The sequence below is a fragment of the Lethenteron reissneri genome, chromosome 38 (assembly GCF_015708825.2).
Source record: "Lethenteron reissneri isolate LAM-NWPU_2019-01 chromosome 38, ASM1570882v1, whole genome shotgun sequence".
NCBI classification, from domain to species: Eukaryota; Metazoa; Chordata; class Hyperoartia; order Petromyzontiformes; family Petromyzontidae; genus Lethenteron; species Lethenteron reissneri.
In genome coordinates, this window is record NC_083816.1 from 3,701,400 (window position 1) to 3,723,563 (window position 22,164).

The 22,164-nt window shown below is 57.5% G+C and overlaps 1 protein-coding gene across 5 annotated transcripts in view; it reads right to left on the minus strand.

Annotated features, from left to right (window-relative positions):
* LOC133351737 (cadherin EGF LAG seven-pass G-type receptor 2-like) overlaps positions 1-22,164 on the minus strand; it is a 122,160-nt gene that overhangs the window by 69,205 nt on the left and 30,791 nt on the right. For 3 of the 5 annotated variants that reach the window (XM_061567195.1, XM_061567193.1, XM_061567196.1), the window contains exons 3-4: positions 15,653-16,324; positions 124-346 (exon numbers count right to left, since the gene is read on the minus strand). In XM_061567195.1, the coding sequence (XP_061423179.1) occupies positions 124-346; positions 15,653-16,324 (895 nt within the window). The remainder of the gene's footprint in view (positions 1-123; positions 347-15,652; positions 16,325-22,164) is intronic. The other 2 variants (XM_061567198.1, XM_061567197.1) reach the window with 1 other exon arrangement.

Consider the following 22,164-nt stretch of genomic DNA (forward strand, 5'->3'; position numbering starts at 1 on the left):
GCTGGGGGTCATCGACGGTACCGGACGCACGCTCGTGCTGAGTGCCACGCGGAGTGGTGGGGGGGGAGGCGGGGGGGGGGGGCTCAGGGGGAGGGTGGTCCGGGGGGGGTGGCGCCGACTTACGTGAGGGTGACGGTCATGCGGAAGCGCTGGCGCAGGCCGCGGAACGTGACGAAGGACTGGGGTGGGAAGCTGCGCGCCGTCACCTCGCAGTACGGCCACTCGTAGCCGCCGGACGGGCACTCGCACTTGAAGCCGCCGGCCAGGAGGTTCACGCAGGTTCCGCCGTTCCGGCACACGCCGGGAACGCAGCGGCCGGAGCGCACGTTCACTTCGCAGTGCTCGCCTGTGCGTCGCGCGTGGGGAGGGAAGGGAGATGGAGATGGGGGGGGCGCACAAAAGGAGACACAGACGCACGAGCGTGCAAGTTAAAAAAATTATTCTGTGAAAGGTGAATTATAAACGAGTGAATGTGCACACTCAAATGCACACACCAAGGACACACAAAGATCCCCCTTATAGCCTGAACAGACTGTCGCAGCAAGTGCTGTTAGCGAGTAGGCCGGCACGACACCTTTTTCTCCCCAGTGGCGATGTTTATACCCCACACCAGGTACTCATTTGAGGCCGAGTCGACCTAGGGGAGGCCCAGAACCGGTTCAAATATTCGTCGCCGGGTTCATAGCGCAACGCGCTAACCACTGCACTACCACACGGAAGCATAGGCACACGTGCGTGTGAACGGTTTTCTCGTGAAAGCTAAATTATACATACACACCTACAAGCACATAGGCATACGCACATCGAACGAAATCAATGAGCATGCGTACGTGCATGCATCCGCGTGAACGATGATACAGAATCCTACGCTCTGATTCTCTGACGATGCTGCCGTGTTGGCAGAGGTGCACGAAAACAACTCTACGTGTGCTGCGATTCGTTCGTGTATCATCCTGCAGCCACTAGAGGCTGCACCACAATGTAACAAGACGAAAAGAGATTTGAATGGAATTGCAACCGGGAAATCGTGACAAATCCTCAACCTGCAAGGGAGGTGGGGGGGAGAAGCAGGGGACCCTAATTAGTTACAAGCAGACACACGCGCAGACACAGACACACACGCAGACACACATGGACATGCAAACACTTGGAAACACTGACATTTGCCACTAAGTGGTGGTGACGTCATCAAGGTGCTTGTGCCAGGCTAGGTGTACTTTGAGCGCAGAATAAAACAAACACGCATGCACACACGTGCGCGCACGTGGGCGGATGCGCGGACGCACGCGGACACGCTGCATCAGGGCTGAGACTTCGACCTCCTGGTGGGTCCCAAATGGACCACCCCACGTGCACCCGCCGCGCACAACGCACGGCATTGCCAATCCAACCCTAACTCAACCTCCTCCTGCTCCTCGTCCATAGCCAGCGCAAAAAAAGAACCCGTGTGACCCCGCGATCTGGCGTCACGTGGCCCCCTCCAGGGTCGCGCCGTCCAAGAAGACGCGAGGGCATCGTCGTGACGACGAGACACGTGGGGGCCGCGGAGCCCCGCGAAGAATGGCTGAGATTTGAGCTCACGTTTGGTTTTTGAGAGAGAGGTGCTTCTAACTCTTCAGTTTGCGTCAGCGGTGGAAAGTTCCAGGCGATGGGGTCCAGCGACCGAGGACGCGCGCGGCCCGATAGGCGTCAAGAACCATCACGATGTTGAGCTCGGTTGCGGAAAAGCCTCGAGCCACCGGCGAGGAGGAGTAGAAGGAGTCGGAGGAGTAGAGGCTGTATCGCTCTCATCGATACGTGGGCCGCGTGGAAATAATCATATCCGTGTAAACGTGCCAACCTCGTCGGCTGGTGGAGGTTTTACGCTGAGGATTTTGGCCATAAAACTATAACCTAAAGCCAATGTGGGAACAGGGAACCTCGCGTGATATCCATGCTGTGGCTGCAGACACGAGCGCCTTGCCGAGTTCCCACGCGGGGTCCCAACGGACGGTGCGGGGCGGTTGAATCAACCTGAACGAGCGAAAACCGTGAAAGAACGCACAACTGACGAACGAGATGCAGCTCGCGTCGCGTCTCTCTTCTTCTTCCTCTTCAGTTCCCTCTTCCATCAAAGGAGCAGGGACGCGGCTCAGCGGCGGCGCGTTTGCCTCTCGCTGCCGAGGTTCTTGGCTCGAATCCAGCGGCCACCCCGATTATTACCGCGGTGCTCAATAACCGCGATGATACTACGCGCTGCTTCACAGTGGACGTTAAAGATTTTGTGATGTCATTGCAAATTAATGAATCTCGATTCAACACGCAGCAACAATCATCACCCCCTACTGGCAGACCTAAAGCCCCAGGTCGCTCTTGCAAATGAGACTCGTCCTTGTCTCTTGAATTACACAACACGAACCCGTCTTCTTTGAGAGACGATGGGAGGCCGGAAGTGAGATCTCTCGCCACCACTCGTCATCCCTGCGTGCCGGCATCTCGGATCTTCCTCCGACCCTGTATCCGTGCGCTCGTGCCATGGTCAGAGCTCCCTTCGGGCCCGTTCCATAAGCCGCGTAGCACGTGCCGGCACAGAGCGCGTGCGCTCCTGGGCCGTTCCCGGAGTCGGCAGCGCCGCGGCCATCCATCTCCCTGGCTGTTGGCAGCCGTCACCACCGGAGCATAAATCTCCACGAATGAGATTTGTGTTCGGATGGGAGCTGAGTAAACTGGCTGGGCCGAGCGCCGCGGGGGAATGGGTGGAATGGAGGGGGAGGGGGAATGAGGGGTGGGGAGGGAGGAGGGGGGGGATGTGATAGGGAGGTCGGGAGTCAATGGCGGTGAGGCCTGGACCCTGGCCAGGGATGAACAGCGCCAAGGCAGATGGCAGAAGTCACTCCTCGCGAGAGGGAGAGCCAGGGGGGAGCGAGTGCGGAGTCAAGTGATTAGAGTTGGAAGAGTGAGTGGGGAGAGTGAGCATACGAGTGAGAATGAGCAGAATTGTCCGAAGCTGGAAGTGTAAATTCCACATTCCTATGGCAGGAGTCAGCCTATATCTAGCATAAAACCACTAAACTTCCCCACGAAGCGGTATCCAGGTATCCAGGTGGGCGAGCGTGGCGCTGGGCACCGCGCTCGCCCACCTCGTCCCGTGCGCGGGCTGGACGAGCGTGGCTCCTCGAGCGCTATCGGCTCGTAAGCGCGTGTAAGCCGGGGGGGGGGGAAATTAATGGGATTCGGGCGACGTACCTATGTCACCTGACGCGGCGGCGAAGCGTCCCCCCCCCCCCTGCAGATTAGCGCGTAATGCACTTCCGTTTAACCGTGCCTCCTAAGCATCGCGGCGCCGTGCAGCGCCATCAAAGCCCTCCGCTGAATGTTAATCTCCCCGGGATTTCTGTCGAGCATTCAGCGGCGGCGCTAAAGCCCTCGTTTTCGTTCGTGGTGGAGGCAGCAGGCGCCAGGAACACGGAGTTGGCACTCTCTGCCTGCTGTGGTGGTGGTGACGCCGGTGCCCCCGGAGCCAACAAGGGCATCACTACCAGCAGCCGACGAGTGACGGAGTGGGCTCCTGCTGCTCAAACGAGCGTCGAGGCATCAATGCCCATCTCCCGTTCAGTAACCTAAACTACAAACTCTTTTTATATTGCCACGTAAGGCCCACTGAGCTATGTAGCTCTTTTTCAGAAGCGACCTGGGCACAAATTATACCTCAATAAAGTGGCTTATCATGTGGAAATTTATATCAGCCAAATGCTCTAAAACACATGTTTCTAAATGTGGAGGAAAAAACTGGAGGAATTGGGGAAAAATCCACGCGACCACGGGGAGAACATGCAAAGTCGGCATATCCAGGCGTCAGGGTCGGGACAGAACCCACGACCTCCTGTAGACAAGGCGAGGCAGTGAACACCTTGGCACCCCACTCTGCCGCTTGTGGCACCCCATGGTGCCACGGTGCCGAGATGTTAACCGTGGAAGTTCCAGTGACTGTGGAAGTTGCACGTTCCTATGGCGGGGGGAGAGTCTGTCCATAAGATGAGCACCGTCGACTTCCATGCAAACCGGTGCCTACGTTAGAGACCCGGCACGGGCGCACAAAGATGCCAACGTGCAGCCACACTGCGGGAAGTGACGTCAGCAAGTGCCTCTTAAACGTCGGCGCACGGGGCATAAACGGGGCGGTGTAGACAGAGCACGGCACCCGGCTGTCTTCATCTCCCCCTCCCGAGTCCTGGTGTTGTTTACGCGCAGTGCGCGGTGGTCGTGGAAGGACGAGGAGAAACGTACAGGGGAAGCCCGAGACAGGTTAAGCCGCTGCCACTTGAACGGATGTCACGCATCTTGGCCCAGAATTGAACCCAGATGACGAGGATCACAGCGCAGAGCCCGAACAAACTCACATACACACATACCGACACACACACATACACACCAACACACGTCCACACATACATCAACACACATACCAACACACACACATACCTATACATACACACGTATATTGACAAAAAGCAAAGAGAAATATTTCCTGTATAGCTTTAACAGACTGTGGGACAAGTGCTGTTAGCGAGCACCTGTGAAGGCCGGGATGGCACGCGATGGGGTGGCCAGCACCATGCCTGGCCACATTTGTCTCCCGAGTGGCGATGTTTGCACACCACACCAGGTACTCATTTAAGTCTGAGTAGACCTAGGGGAGGTTCGGAACCGGTTTAGATAATTGTCACTGGTGTTGCCCGTGAACGGGAATTGAACTTGGGTCGCCGGGTTTGTAGTGCAGCACGCTAACCGCTACACTACTGCTCCCAAGATATACAGACACACGCATACATACACACCAACACACATATATACATACCAACAAAGATCCCTCCTATAGCGTCCACATGCTTTTGGGGCAAGTGCTGTTAGCGATCACCTATGAAGGCCGACACGGCATGTAAGGGGGTGGGTGGCTAGCACCACGCCTGACCGCCTTTGTCTCCCAAGTGGCGATGTGTACACCGCACCCCAGGTACTCATTTGAGGCTGAGTCGACCTAGGGGAGGCCCAGGACTAGGTTCAGCGGGAATCAAACTCAGGACGCCGGGTTTGGAGAGCAGGGCACTAACCACTTACACTACCGCTCCAAACTAACCCACACAGCTGTACACACACACACAGAAGAACAAAACACACACAGGTGCACACATACACGTACACGCAAATGCACAAACCAACAGCAGTAACCATCACCATTCGCCACCAAGTGGAGGTGATGTCACCACAGCGCTTGTGCCAGGCTAGGTGCACTTTCAGGTCGTCACATGAAGTGTGAATGGCTCTCTGCTCGTCGGAGGTCAGGGGACAAGGTCAAACAGTGACAAAGACAAAGATCCCCCGTGTAGCCTTAACAGACTTTTGGGGTAAGTGCTGTTAGTGAGCACCTATGAAGGCCGGCACATGACGGAGCGAGTGGCCAGCACCACGCCCGGCCGCCTTTGTCTCCCCAGTGGTTATGTTCACCGCACAAGGTACTCATTTGAGGCTGAGTCGACCAAGGCGAGGCCCAGGACCGGTACAGCAATTGATCACTGTTGTCGGCCTTGAGCGGAATCGACCTCGGGTCGCCGGGTTCGTAACGAAGCACGGTAGTAACCACTACGCTACCGCTCCCCGTGCAGGAACACGCGCGGCAAGTGCCGCTGCCAGGAGCTGTGCCCGCTGGGAGCTGTGCCTCCAGGGCACGGGCCCCGCTCGTAGCGGGCACGGGCCCCCCTCGTAGCGGGCACGGGCCCCCCTCGTAGCGGGCACGGGCCCCCCTCGTAGCGCGCACGGGCCCCCCTCGTAGCGGGAACGGGCCCCCCTCGTAGCGCGCACGGGCCCCCCTCGTAGCGGGCACGGGCCCCCCTCGTAGCGGGCACGGGCCCCCCTCGTAGCGCGCACGGGCCCCCCTCGTAGCGGGAACGGGCCCCCCTCGTAGCGCGCACGGGCCCCCCTTGTAGCGGGCACGGGCCCCCCTCGTAGCGGGCACGGGCCCCCCTCGTAGCGGGCACGGGCCCCCCTCGTAGCGCGCACGGGCCCCGCTCGTAGCGGGCACGGGCCCCCCTCGTAGCGGGCACGGGCCCCCCTCGTAGTGGGCACGGGCCCCCCTCGTAGCGGGCACGGGCCCCCCTCGTAGCGGGCACGGGCCCCCCTCGTAGCGGGCACGGGCTCCCCTCGTAGCGGGCACGGGCTCCCCTCGTAGCGGGCACGGTAGCCGGCGGGGGTACAGGGATTGGCCCCAAGCGAGCGGCGGAACGGTGATGCCCCCCCCACTCGCCGGCCCCCCTGAGGTGTTCATTAGGAGCCGTGCCGCAATTAGGTTTGCTCCGTCGACACAAGCCGAGAGCCGCGTCACAGGGGCAGCAGCAGTGGCGGTGGTTCCCATGCGGCCACACGGGGGCTCGAGGCCGGTCTATAAACGTGTGGGGGGGTGGGGGGCAGTTTCAACATTTCCAGCTCCTTTAATTCCTATAAAACATTGGATCCGCTACTCTATGCGGAGTGGAGGTTTGGGCGGTACACTACACGTGGCTAGGAGTGGATCGGTGAGGATCGGTAATGTCCAGCGTTGATCAGTGAGGATTGGTGAGAATTGATAATTATTTGCGAGGATCAGTAATGCTCAGTGAGGATTGGTGAGGATCGGTGAGGTCCAGTGTGGATTGGTGAGGATCGAGAATGCTCAGTGTGGATCAGTGAGGATCAGTAATGCTCAGTGTGGATGGGTGAGGATCGGTGAGAATCAGTAATGCTCAGCGTGGGGCAATGTGGGCTCAGTGAGCCTCAGCATTGAGAGTCTCGACCCTGAGGCCGCCAGCGAGGAACCGGCGACACCGCACCGCACCGCGGGTGGGTGGAGGAGGAGGAGGAGGCAGCCGGCGAGAAGGGAACTCCCCCGAGGGGGGCCGAGCTCGAGAGGAAGAGAGCAGCAGCAGCATCCACCGGCACATCGGATCCCTCCTCCCCACTGACGACTCGTCCGGACGAGTCCAAGTGAGAACGGGGGGTGGATGTGGTGGATGTGGTGGTGGTGGGGGGGCGTGAATCCCGTTCCCAGGTAACCCCGAGCGGCAACGCCACACCCCGGCAGATGAATAAAACACACAAAAGGGCCGCATCAGCCATCACTGCACGCCCCCCCACCGCCCCCCCCCACGACCGCCCCCCCCCCACCACCGCCCCCCCCCCACCACCGCCCCCCCCCACCACCCCCCACGACCACCCGGCCCTCCCCGCATTTCGTTAACGGGTCGCCATGGAGACGCCGGTGCTCGCTCCACCGCGATTGGTCATCGCGCTGGGCCGGGTGTGCCGCGGTGTGCGGTGCCGAGGGGATCGCCGTTGATTGTCGCATCTCGCCCGCCCCCCCCCCACTCCCCCCTCCCCTCGTCTCCTCTTCCCCCCCCCCGCTTCAGTCGCCGCCGCACTGTGCCGCGCTGAGCGCGTGCAAGCCAATGTCTCCTCACTCACAACCCGTGACGTCTCCTCACTCACAACCCGTGCCCTGTCTCCTCACCCACAACATGTGCCCCTGTCTCCTCACCCACAACCCGTGCCCTGTCTCCTCACCCACAACCCGTGCCCCTGTCTCCTCACCCACAACCCGTGCCCTGTCTCCTCACCCACAACCCGTGCCCTGTCTCCTCACCCACAACCCGTGCCCCTGTCTCCTCACCCACAACCCGTGCCCCTGTCTCCTCACCCACAACCCGTGCCCTGTCTCCTCACTCACAACCCGTGCCCCTGTCTCCTCACCCACAACCCGTGCCCCTGTCTCCTCACCCACAACCCGTGCCCCTGTCTCCTCACCCACAACCCGTGCCCCTGTCTCCTCACTCACAACCCGTGCCCCTGTCTCCTCACCCACAACCCGTGCCCCTGTCTCCTCACCCACAACCCGTGCCCCTGTCTCCTCACCCACAACCCGTGCCCCTGTCTCCTCACCCACAACCCGTGCCCCTGTCTCCTCACCCACAACCCGTGCCCTGTCTCACCCACAACCCGTGCCCCTGTCTCCTCACCCACAACCCGTGCCCCTGTCTCCTCACCCACAACCCGTGCCCCTGTCTCCTCACCCACAACCCGTGCCCTGTCTCCTCACTCACAACCCGTGCCCCTGTCTCCTCACCCACAACCCGTGCCCCTGTCTCCTCACCCACAACCCGTGCCCCTGTCTCCTCACTCACAACCCGTGCCCCTGTCTCCTCACCCACAACCCGTGCCCCTGTCTCCTCACCCACAACCCGTGCCCCTGTCTCCTCACCCACAACCCGTGCCCTGTCTCCTCACCCACAACCCGTGCCCCGTCTCCTCACCCACAACCCGTGCCCCTGTCTCCTCACCCACAACCCGTGCCCCTGTCTCCTCACTCACAACCCGTGCCCCTGTCTCCTCACCCACAAACCGTGCCCCTGTCTCCTCACCCACAACCCGTGCCCCTGTCTCCTCACCCACAACCCGTGCCCCTGTCTCCTCACCCACAACCCGTGCCCCTGTCTCCTCACTCACAACCCGTGCCCTGTCTCCTCACTCACAACCCGTGCCCTGTCTCCTCACCCACAACCCGTGCCCTGTCTCCTCACCCACAACCCGTGCGCCTGTCTCCTCACCCACAACCCGTGCCCCTGTCTCCTCACCCACAACCCGTGCCCCTGTCTCCTCACTCACAACCCGTGCCCCTGTCTCCTCACTCACAACCCGTGCCCCTGTCTCCTCACCCACAACCCGTGCCCTGTCTCCTCACCCACAACCCGTGCCCTGTCTCCTCACTCACAACCCGTGCCCCTGTCTCCTCACCCACAACCCGTGCCCCTGTCTCCTCACCCACAACCCGTGCCGTCTCCTCACTCACAACCCGTGCCCTGTCTCCTCACTCACAACCCGTGCCCCTGTCTCCTCACCCACAACCCGTGCCCCTGTCTCCTCACCCACAACCCGTGCCCCTGTCTCCTCACCCACAACCCGTGCCCTGTCTCCTCACTCACAACCCGTGCCCCTGTCTCCTCACCCACAACCCGTGCCCTGTCTCCTCACCCACAACCCGTGCCCTGTCTCCTCACTCACAACCCGTGCCCTGTCTCCTCACCCACAACCCGTGCCCCTGTCTCCTCACTCACAACCCGTGCCCTGTCTCCTCACCCACAACCCGTGCCGTCTCCTCACTCACAACCCGTGCCCCTGTCTCCTCACCCACAACCCGTGCCCCTGTCTCCTCACTCACAACCCGTGCCCCTGTCTCCTCACCCACAACCCGTGCCCCTGTCTCCTCACCCACAACCCGTGCCCTGTCTCCTCACCCACAACCCGTGCCGTCTCCTCACTCACAACCCGTGCCCCTGTCTCCTCACCCACAACCCGTGCCCCTGTCTCCTCACCCACAACCCGTGCCCCTGTCTCCTCACCCACAACCCGTGCCCCTGTCTCCTCACCCACAACCCGTGCCCTGTCTCCTCACCCACAACCCGTGCCCTGTCTCCTCACTCACAACCCGTGCCCCTGTCTCCTCACCCACAACCCGTGCCCCTGTCTCCTCACCCACAACCCGTGCCGTCTCCTCACTCACAACCCGTGCCCCTGTCTCCTCACCCACAACCCGTGCCCCTGTCTCCTCACTCACAACCCGTGCCCCTGTCTCCTCACTCACAACCCGTGCCCCTGTCTCCTCACCCACAACCCGTGCCCTGTCTCCTCACCCACAACCCGTGCCCCTGTCTCCTCACCCACAACCCGTGCCCCTGTCTCCTCACCCACAACCCGTGCCCCTGTCTCCTCACCCACAACCCGTGCCCCTGTCTCCTCACTCACAACCCGTGCTCCTGTCTCCTCACCCACAACCCGTGCTCCTGTCTCCTCACCCACAACCCGTGCCCCTGTCTCCTCACTCACAACCCGTGCTCCTGTCTCCTCACTCACAACCCGTGCCCCTGTCTCCTCACTCACAACCCGTGCCCTGTCTCCTCACTCACAACCCGTGCTCCTGTCTCCTCACCCACAACCCGTGCCCCTGTCTCCTCACCCACAATCCGTGCCCTGTCTCCTCACCCACAACCCGTGCTCCTGTCTCCTCACTCACAACCCGTGCTCCTGTCTCCTCACCCACAACCCGTGCTCCTGTCTCCTCACCCACAACCCGTGCCCTGTCTCCTCACCCACAACCCGTGCCCTGTCTCCTCACCCACAGCCCGTGCCCCTGTCTCCTCATCCACAACCCGTGCCCCTGTCTCCTCACTCACAACCCGTGCCCCTGTCTCCTCACCCACAACCCGTGCCCTGTCTCCTCACCCACAGCCCGTGTGTAGATGTTGACCGATGCACACCGACCTTCCCGGTTCGACTCTCACGCGCTTCTTTCCCATCGTTGCATTTACTCCGCGGCTTAAATCGCCGCACTGCCTTTCCCTCACATTCAGGATTGATACATTTTTTTGCGTTATTCTGCTTACGGATTCTAAACCCCTCCGTGGTCCCCGGGCCTTCGCATTCACAGCGACTGCTGATGCCTCATGCTGCCCCCCTCCCCCCCGAGATGGTGGTCGTGGCGCTAATTCCTATAAAACTAAACGAGAAACTAAACAATTTTTATTTTACCAGGTAAGGGCCCCTGAGCTGTGTCGATCTTTTTAAGAAGCGACCTGGCCGCAAATGATAGTTGAACGAAGTGGCTGATGTGGAAATTTATAGCAGCCAAACAGTCTAAACGCACGTTGATTCTAAATGTGGAGGGAACAACCGGAGGGTCCGGAGAAAAATCCACACGATCACAGGGAGAGAGACACGCAAACTCCAAATATACAGCAGCAGCAGCAGGCGTCAGGGTCGGGATTGAATCCACGACCTCCTGTAGACCTGGCGAGGTAATTAACATCTCCTAGCCACCGTGATGATGATGGTGATGGAGAGAGAGACACGCAAACTCCAAATATACAGCAGCAGGCGTCAGGGTCGGGATTGAATCCACGACCTCCTGTAGACCAGGCGAGGTAGTTGACATATCCTAGCCACCGTGATGATGATGATGATGATGGAGAGAGAGACACGCAAACTCCAAATATACAGCAGCAGACGTCAGGGTCGGGATTGAATCCACGATCTCCTGTATACCAGGCGAGGTAGTCAACATCTCCTAGCCACCGTGATGATGATGATGGAGAGAGAGGCACGCAAACTCCAAATATACAGCAGCAGCAGGCGTCAGGGTCGGGGTTGAATCCACGACCTCCTGTAGACCAGGCGAGGTAGTTAACACCTCGCCACAGCGGTAGCGGTGCGAGGGAGCCTTGATCTGCCGTAGCTTCTGCTTGCTGAGGCAACACTACTCCCGAATCACATCACGGACACTGCTGGCAACAACCGAACTTTCTAAATCAAAATGTTAAACGTGCTGTGCTTGAGCCGGCTTCTTGGTTGAGCTAGATTGATTTGGCCGAGGGCCCAAACGCCCTGGGAGGCTCTGCGCAAAGAGCTTTTGTCCAAAAATAGTCAATCACATCGAGCCTAAGATTTTGGAGATCGCCGGATGAATTATGTGTGTGTCGTACACCCTCCTCCACCCGGCACAGCAAATTAATAAAGTTGTCACGTGATGAACAAATGTTCCAATGTCTTTACTGCTTCAACAGCTTGCTGGAGTGTGATCATCATGATCGCTCTCCAACAGCATTAGTGGTAATACATTGGAATGAGTGTACATCACGTGACAACTTTGATAAATGACTGTGTCGGGTGGAGGAGGGTGTACGACACACATTTTACTCACGTGGCCATCTGACCCCGAAATCAAATATCAATCATATTGCTCGCGAAAGGCTGCTGTGCATGTTACAATAAACCATATCGCTAACTGTTGTATCATACAACCCCTCCGTGTGTACGTCTAATAACGCACAGACACACATACCTCTGCCTCTGTGTGTATCTAATGATTCACACACTCACAACCCTCTCCTTGTCTCCACGTCTACCGACCCAGGCACCGACTCACGCACTCCTCTCTCTTCCTCCCTCTTCGCCGTGCGATTCACGCCGAGATCCGCCACTCGGCCCCCCCCCCCCCCCCCCGTAATCTTATTGAAGCCGAAATCTGCTGAGATCACTCGAACGCCGTTTAATTTGCGGCGAGGCCACGGAACGATCAACACCGCCGCCGCCTCCTCCCCGGCACGACGAGAAGGAGGAGGAGGGGGGCTTCATCGAGGTGCTCTGATGGCGGCTCAACGCGTTCGACTCGAGTGAAGAGGAATTCAATTACGGCAAAATCATAATGGCTGTCGCAGGTCCCATTAAACAAACCCCTGGGAGCACGTGGGGACTCTCTCCTCTTCTTCCCCGCTCGCGGCGCCTCCATGGATTGGATTGCACCACCAGTCCGCCAGCGTCGCACCGTTGCGGGTCTACCGGCGCAGGAGCATGCCCACCGCATGTCTCGGAGCGCCGGGAAGTCAGGGAAAACGTCCCCTCGCCGCGCCGGAAGGAGCGCCCGAGCCCGTATCGCGTCGCGATTGCGAGTTGCTCTCCCAGGGGCTAAAGAGCAGAAACCGCAGCGCAAACAAACGGCGCCATCGGAGAGCAATCGGAACGAGAGCCAGGGGCTACACAGGGGCGTCCCCAACGACAACACACTAGCCCCAAGCAGAGTAGCCCCAACACCAACACACTATCCCCAACACACTAGCCCCAAGCAGAGTAGCCCCAACACCAACACACTAGCCCCAACACCAACACAGTAGCCCCAACACTAACACTAGCCCCAAAAAAGTAGCCCCAATATCAATATTAGCCCGAACACAGTATCCCCAAAACGAACACTATCCGTAGCCCCAACACAGTAGCCCCCAACACAGTAACCCCAACCTTAACATGAGCCACAACACAGTAGCTACAATACTAACCCGAACCCCAATACCAACCCTAACCCCAACATTCACCCTAACCCCAACACTAGCCCTAGCCAGAACCCCAACACTAATAACCTAGCCTCAACCAAACACCAAATGTCACCCTAACACTACTCCAAACCAAATCTGGCTCTAACACTTAAATTAACCCAAACCCTTGCCCCACCTGCCTCATGACATCTGACCCCTGCACTCCTACACAGGCCTTTGTTTTGACATTGGCATCTCCAACAGTCATCATCACCCATGTAAACATGAACATACACTCACTCACTCATTATCTCACACAACAACAAATACAAAGACCCCCCATATAGCCTTTAACAGACTGCTTGGCAAGTTCTGTTAGCGAACAGCACCTATGAAGGCTGGCTGGCACAGCACAACGAGGGGTTGGTGGCCAGCACCACGCCCGGCCGCCTTTGTCTCCCCAGTGGCTATGTTTACACTCCAATTGAGGTACTCATTTGAGGCTCGGTCGACCTAGGGGAGACCCAAGACCGGTTCAGCTAATCGTCACTGATGTTGGCTATGAGCGGGAATCGAACTCGGATCGCCAGGTTCGTAGCACAGCGCATTAAACGCTGCGCAGCTACTCCCTTTCCTCATGTCTCACACACCAAACACTTTCCGGGAAGACAAAAGCCACTCCTATAGCCTTAACACACTGTTGGAGCAAGCGCTATGAATACGCACCTATGAAGGCCAGCACCATGCTACCATACCCTACCCTACACACACTCACCACACTACGTCTCTCTCTCTCACCACACCACAAGTCACCACACACCCGAGCTAGCCAGCTCAGCTGGCTTGACATCCTCCCCTCCGCCCAGCTCCGACAGGTAGTGGACATGTGGAACAGGTGCCCACACACGCTCACACACATACACACGCTCACACACATACACACGCTCACACACATACACACGCTCACACACATACACACGTCTGTCTGTCTGTGTGTCTGTGTGTGTGTGTGCAAGTATGATGGGGAGCAGTCGTGCAGTGGTTAGCATTCTCCGCTACCAACCCGTCGGCCCAAATTCGAATAGTTAAACTGGTCCTGTGCCTCACCTAGGTCGACTCAGCCTTAAATGAGTAACGAATGCAGTGTGTAAACATTATCCAATGGGGAGACCAAGGCTGCCGGGCGTGGTGTTTGCCACCCAGCCCACATTGTGTGCTGTGCCGGCCTACATAGGTGCTCGCTAACAGCCCTTGCCGCAAGTTTGCTAATGGGCTATACGGGAGATCTTTGTCTTTGTACGTATTAGGTGTGTGTGTGCGTGGGTGGAGGGGTCAAGGGGACCATCCCATGCAGCTGCCGTGAAGGAATTACAGATCAGCGCACGCAGCTGTCCGCACAAGATTCATGGATCCACACACAGGGGTCACGGAGGAGCACACACGCAACACGCGCGTGCGTGTGTACACTCCCACACCCATAGCACGTACACGAGGGCGCAGTGTACACTCAATCACACGCACGTGTACACACACACACCGACCCTCATGTGCTCAAACACACGCAGGCACGCAGCCACATCAGCAGAGGTGGTCCATGGGCCAGGACAGAAAACTAGATTTTTGCTATGTACATGAAATATGGTTTTCATAGGTGGTCACTGACACGCTCCGCCTTGGAATGTGAACTGGAGGGTATCGGTGACCGCCTTATGAATAACTCATGCCACCTAAGGTGGCACAACTTTAGTCGTGCCGATTAAAACTATGAACTATGTTTTATTTGACCAGGTGAGGCCCACTGAGCTGTATCGCTCTTATTCAGAAGCGACTGGCCATCACAAATAATAGCTCGGCAAAGTGGCTTATCGTGTAGAAATTTATAGCAGCCACATATTCTCATCGCACCTTTCTAAATGGTTTCTTTATACAGTCAATATGAGTGAATCACGAGATAACCCCAATCAATTAAATAATGGTTCTCGTATAAGTCAATGTGGTTGGCCACATACAGAAATCATAACTGCTAAAATGCTATGCCACCTCTTCCAACACATCTGTCTGGTCAACGTGGAAGAGTAGACTAAATACAACTTTAGAGGTCGCTGTAGCAGAGGCCCTACTGCCAAGCAGTGGCGTGAGCCAGCAATTGCAGAGGCTGCACCATTACCTTCTACTCGTGTGAGTAGCTCCATGTGAAGTAAAGTACGGACATGGTCAACGGAATAGCCAAACCACACGCAAACTGATCGTGTCCTGCTGAGGAGCATCATCATGGGGAGGCGTGAAGACCGTCAGGGCAAGCGAACCCCCCCCCCACCCAGTGATCCAGTCATTGGGTGGGTGGGGTTGTAGGAAGGTGAGGGTTGTGGTTTGGGCCTAGGATTGTAGCCAGGATGAAGGTTGTGGTTAGGGCCTAGGATTGTATCAAGGCGAGGGTTGTGGTTAGGGCCTAGGATTGTATTCAGGGTGAAGGTTGTGGTTAGGGCCTAGGATTGTATTCAGGGTGAAGGTTGTAGGACAAAGGTTAGGGATGTGGTTTGTATATATGAGTGAGAATTGTGAGTGGGGGGGTTGTGGTAATGGTGATGGTCGTGGTTCTGGTGAAGCTGGTAGGTACGGTGAGGATTGTGATTGAATGAGGTTGTCGGCGGTTAGAAGGCTGGTACGCGTGATGGTTGCGGGCAGCGTGACCATCAAAACATTCAGACGGTGATCTCGGCAACACCGCGGCGGCCACAGCTCAACGACCACGTGTGACGGCCGGCAACTCAACATTACTCACGCACCCGGCAGATCATCGCCAACGGCTCGCTCACCCGTGTAGTCGTCCTGGCACACGCAAGTGTAGCCGCCCTCCCGCCGCAGGCAGCTGCCGTTGCTGCCGCAGGGGTTGGAGTAGCACAGGTTGATCTCGGTCTCGCAGTAGTCGCCGGTAAAGCCCGGCGGGCAGCGGCAGCGCAGGCCGTGCACCGGGTGGATGGGGCGGAACAGCACGGTGCTGGACGAGATGAACGGCGCCGAGCTGTCGAAGCGCTGCACCGACACGCACTTCATGTAGTTCTCACACGGCTCGCGCAGGCAGATGTTGTCGTCGAAGGGCAGCACGCGCTGGTCGAGGATGCGCGCGAGCAGCGAGCGGTTGAGGTACACCTGCTCCTGCAGCTCCTCCGACGAGAAGTACTGGCCGTGCCCGCCGCCCGGCAGCAGCGCCGAGAAGCTGACGTTGAGGATGCGCGTGGCGCGCACGTCCGTGTCGTTCTGCACGTTGAACACGAAGATGTCGTCCTTGGGCGTGGACAGCACGGCCGACACGCCGTCCAGGAAAAGGCTGAGCAGTGGCGAGAGGAAGCGCTCCTGCGACATGTTCTCCAGCCGCACGGTGATGCTGTTAGTGAGCATGTCGTCTGTGATGATGGCGACGCGCAGCACACACTGCGCGCTCACGCTGTGCACGCCGTCTGCGGGAGGGGGGGCACAGAGCGCACAGTTAACGGCGGTACGTTGCATTACGGTACGCAGGTGCACAGGGCGCGCAGTTAGAGGCACGAGGTTCGTCGTTGGGGATGAACGGAATGTGGGCAACCGTTGACGGTGCAAGGAACGCGGCCAGGAAGTGACACAGTTTGCCTACAACAACGACAGCTCCTCTGATTTGCACGGTTGGCTACGTACGGTGCGAATGAATTTCAACATACATACAGCAACAAAACAGCTGCCATTCGCCACCACTAAGTGCTGGATAGCAGGGCTCGTGCCAGGAGCACACGGACACGCACACATAGGGCAACATGCACACGCACACACACACACACGTAGAAATACAGCCACAGCGACCCCGCGCACACAGCGGGGCAAGGGCAGCCACGGGTGGTCAGTCTTACCGACCGTCAAGCCATACGCGACCCGGCAGGCAGAACCGGGCGGCTCAGCGGGCAGACGTGGGGTCAGGAGAGAGGATAGGGTACAGGGCAGAGAGGGCAGGAGGGGACAAGGAGAGAGGAGACGGGGAAAGGGAAAGTGGAGGGGACATGAGACTGGGAAGAGGGGACAGGAGAGGGAGCAGCAGAGAGATGGGAGAGAGGAGAGGAGACAGGGAAGGGGATAGGGACATGTGCAACCCGCTGCTGGGATGCCATGGCAATGTTCGGCGATGTCGTTGATTGGCTGAGATGAGCGAAGCTCACGATGGCGGCCAAATCAAGTCAAACAATTCTAGCGAGCACGGCTATCACTGCATGCACCACGCACGCACACACAAAGATCCCCCGTACAGCCTACACAAACTGTTGGCGCAAGTGCTTCTTAGCGAGCACCTACAAAGCCCGAGAGAGAGCACCTATGAGAGTACGGAGTGGCCGGCACCACGCCCAACCACCTTTGTCTCTCCTCAGTGCTGATGTTTGCACACCACGCCAGATGCTCACACGAGGCCGAGCTGACCTCATGGAGGCCCAGCACCGGCTCAGATATCCACCACTGATGTTGGCCAGGAGCAGAAATCGAATTCGTGTCTCTGGGTTCGTTGTGCAGTGCGCTAGCCACTACAACTACCCCCCCCCCCCCCCCACAACGCCCATGTACACAAAAAGCGCCATTCTCCACTACGTGGCCGTGATGTCCCACAGAGCTTGCGCCAGGCTAGGTGCACGTTGAGGCCGTCACGTGACGGTGTGCAAGGCTATAGCTGACGAGCAGGGCACCGGGTGTGCCGCGCTCCGAGCAGCGATGTTTAACATGCAGCTCCCACTTCTTCATTGCCGGCCTCGCTGATGAGGGGTGGAGAGGGGGTGGGGGGCAAGAGGGGGCCAATGGGGGGTGGGCAGGGGAGAGTGGGGAGGGGGGGCGGGGGTTGAGCAGGCGAGGGGGGGGCAGAGAGGATAGAGGGGGAAGGGGGGGCACGGGGGACAGCAGGGGGGGGGGCAGAGAGGGCAGGCGAGGGGGGGCAGCAGGGAGGGCAGGCGAGGGGGGGCAGCAGGGAGGGGGCAGGGGGGGCAGCAGGGAGGACAGGCGAAGGGGGGCAGCAGGGGTGGGTGAGGGTGGGGGGCAGGGAGGGACCACCACCACCACCACCAAGGCCGACGTGCTATAATAATAATACGGCGGCAGCAGCAGCAGCGCACGGCACGGACGACGAGAGCGGAATAACAAACGAGGCGGCGTGGCACAGTGGCGTCACGCACACAAAGACAAAGATCCCCCGTATAGCCTTAGCAGACTGTAGGGGCAAGTGCTGTGAACGAGCACCGGAACGGTACACATGGGTGGCCAGCACTACGCCCGACCGCCTTTGTCTCCCCAGTGGCGATGTTTTTACGCACCGCACCTGGTACAGTGCTCATTTGAGTCTGAGTCGACCTAGGGGAGGCCCAGGACCGGTTCAGATAATCGTCACTGTTGTTGGCCGTGAGCGGGAATCGAACTTTGGTCGCCGCTAACCGCTACACCACCGCTCCCCACACGTGCACGTGCACGCAGCAGTATAACGTAGTGCAGCACACACACACCACAAAGGAAAAGGTTCCCGTGTAGCCTTTTTAAACAGACTGGTGGGCCAGGTGCAATGAGCCAGCACCTATGAACCACGCCCGGCCGCCTTTGTCTCCCCGGTGCTGATTTTGACACGCTCATTTAAGGCTGAGTCGACCTAGGGTTGGCTCAGGACCGGTTCAGGTGTTGACCACTGATGTTAGCCGTGAGCGGGTCGCTGGGTTAGTAGTGCCGTGCATTAACCACTGCACTACCACACACAACATACAAAGACCCCCCGTGTAGCCTTAACAGACTTTAGGGGGCAAGTGCTGTTATCGAGCACCTATGAAAGCTGGAAAGGCACACAAGGGGGTGGGTTGCCAGCATCACGCCCGAGACCGCCTTTGTCTCCCCAGTGGCGACTTTTACACACCGCACCAGGTACTCATTTAAGGCTGAGTACACCTAGGGGAGGCCGTGAGCGGAAATCGAACCCAGTTCGCCGGGTTCGTCGCACAGCGCTCTAACCACTGCGCCACCGCTCCCCACACACACACACTTACACAACCCCCACACACACACAAAGATCCTCCGTGTAGCCTTAACGGGCTGTTGGGCAAACACACACACAGACACCCCCTCCAAACAAGACGACGATTTCCCGTAGAGCCTACAGCAGACTGTTGGGGCAGGTGCTAACAAAGGGGCCGTCCATAAATGACGTCACACACCTAGGGGGGGGGGGTCAGGCATTTGTGACGATGTGTGACGAGGGGGGGGGGGGTGAGAAATGTGACGTCACATCAAAATGCGCAACTTTAATTAAATATAGACAACACATGTGCTGTTTCATTCAGACTCTGTCGCCTCGACGGACCTGGTTTTCACCTGAGGACGGCTGCTTGCGTTGTGGCCGAAACGTCGTGAGAATAATTGTATTGTTTTATTTTTATTATTTTATTACTTCCCTTCTACGTGACTTTACCGAAAGAACCAAGAAGATGAACACGTTCTACTTAATGAAATAGACTTTTTAATAAATGTTTTCTCCTACAACATCAGAGTGTAGCGGCACATCAAATACGTACTACAATGACAATAGTTTAAAGCGATTTGAAGCATGTTTTATTTTTGTGGGGGGGGGGGGGGGGCAGAGCTTCGTGACGTCATATTTGAGGGGGGGTCTGACTTTTTCTGACGCCGTGTGACTAAGGGGGGGGGGGGTCAAAAATCGCGTGACGTCATTTATGGACGGCCCCAAAGACAAATATACACTACCGTATAGCTATTAGCCAGCACCGAACGAAGGCAGGCACAGCACACGAGGCGGTAGATGGTCAACACCACGCCTGACCGCCTTTGTATCCCCCAGTCCAGTACTAATGTTAACAAAGATAGACAAATATCCCCCATATAGCCTTAACAGACTGTAGGGGCAAGTGCTGTTAGCGAGCACCTATGAAGGCTGGAACGGTACACGAGGGGTTGGGGTGGCCAGCACCACGCCCGACCGCCTTTGTCTCCCTAGTGGCGATGTTTACACACCGCACCAGGTACTCATTTAAGGCTGAGTCGACCTAGGGGAGGCCCAAGACCGGTTCAGATAATCGTCACTGGTGTTAGCCGTGAGCGGGAATCGAACCCGGGTCGCCAGGTTCATAGCGCAGCGCGCTAACCGCTACACCACCGCTCCCCTACACAGACACAGTCACACACACAGACACACACACAGACACACAGTCAACCACACAGTCCCACACACAGTCACACACACAGACACACACACAGACACACACAGTCACACACACAGTCACACACAGTCACACACACAGACACACACAGTCACACACAGACACACAGACACACCTGTGTCAAGGAAACAACCCAGCCTCCCCTCGCTGTGGGTGCAGGTGTGAGCTGCCCCCACGTGTGTTCGTTCAAACGGACCAATCCCGGCAGCCGCCTCGCTCCTCTCCCCATCCCCCTCCTCGCCGACCAATCACAGCCCCAGGTGAGACGCAAACCTGCGGCTAAGGATGGCAGCGAGAGGGGCTAATGCAGGTGATGTCACTTTTAAAGAAGCGGCGTCAGCTCATCTGGTGTCGGTGACATCGGCTTGCCCCTGTGTGGGGATTGCGGCGATATTAGGGGGCGAGGGGGGGGGAGTTTCCCATGACCCTAAAGGGCCATCAATTTAGTACGTACGCATGGAGGGGGGGGGTTAACACAAATGCGTACGATAATAAATTGTCTACATTGGCCTTCAAATGAGTTAGATAGTCCGGCGGTGGGCTATCTGTCTGCTTAAACACGTGACTATTATTAATCCTTGATCGTTTCTGCGTGGATTAAATATCGGCCGTTCTATAGGATTCGGGGGAGGGGTGCGTCAGGCGAATGTACGCAGGTGAGGGGGGGGTCAAAAGTCCGCGTGAGTAGAGGGAGGGGGGGGGTAAAATTTTTACAGATTTTTGCGTACCTACTCAATGGATGGCCCCTAACTGAATGATGTCACGGTATATATATATATTTTTTTATCACGTACGTGATTTGCTGTATTTCCAAAACGCACAGTGATTCTCCGTTAAGTCCCTTGCACTCCAGTTCGCTCAACACAAGTTGTCGTCGAAGCGCCGCGACTTTACAAGCCACGGCGCTGCATGACACACGTGCCTTCAGTTCCACAAGAAACCATCCAAATGAGCGATAAAGTCAATCATTGTGGCCGTGGTAATGGCGATGTCGACAGTGACACCGCGAGACATTATGACGACGGGAGCTGGTCTCCCAGGAAAGCCTCACCGAGTCTCGGTGGCGAGACGTGAACTACCTCGCCCGGTCTAGGGGAGGTCATGGGTTCGATCCCGACCCTGGCGCCTCTACATTTGGAATTTGCGTGTCTCTCTCCCCACGTGGTCGTGTGGATTTTTCTCCGGGCCTACCGGTTTTTTCCCTCCACATTTGGAAACACGCGTTTCTAGCATTCGGCTGCTATAAATGTCCACATGATAAGCCACTTCATTGAGCTGTCTATCATTTGTGGCCAGGTCGCTTCTGAAAAAGAGCTATATAAGTCAGTGGGCCTTACCTGCTAAAACAAAACGTTTTTTTTCCAGTTTATAGAGGCTCATTACTCTCTTCTCAGGAGGGTCCTGCCCAGTTTTTTTTTTCTCAGTAGGAGGGGCTACTATTGCAATGTAGCTCCCAAGCGAGTTATTTGCTGAGCCATTCTGCAAATTTGGACCGCGACGCCCGGCACACAAACGGCCCTCCTTGAGAATGACGTCACGGGGATCTTTAACGTTCATTTCGAGTGATGCAGACGGCGCTTGCGACTGTCCAACCCACAGCGCTCTCTAACACACCACCGGTGTGCCCAAGTATCAACTAATTGGCACGTTTTGTTTACGTGACAAACCTTACTAATTGGCTGTGTCGGGTAGTGGTGGTGGTGGGTTAACGAAACATTTATTTTTACGTGATGTAACCCAAAACTAAACCTCTTTGTCATGGATATTGGTCGGGAAACCTACGTGTTAAACCGGTAGTACAACGGTAATGTTTATGGTTAATATCCGCGTCGCGGTATTAATCAGGGCGGCCCGCTGGATTTGAACCCCGAACCTTCGCAACGCAAACGGCCAATGCACAACACCGCCTTGGCTGCGTCACCGCCTTCAGCGCCGTGCCGTCACTCCGGAAAGCGTTTAGCGACACGCCAGTCTAATGGTAGTCCCCGCTTTACACAACTTGATAATTATAAGGCCTTTTGTTATTTAATGATTGTCAGGAAATACAAAATGCATGTGTTGCTTTAATTACGCCGTTT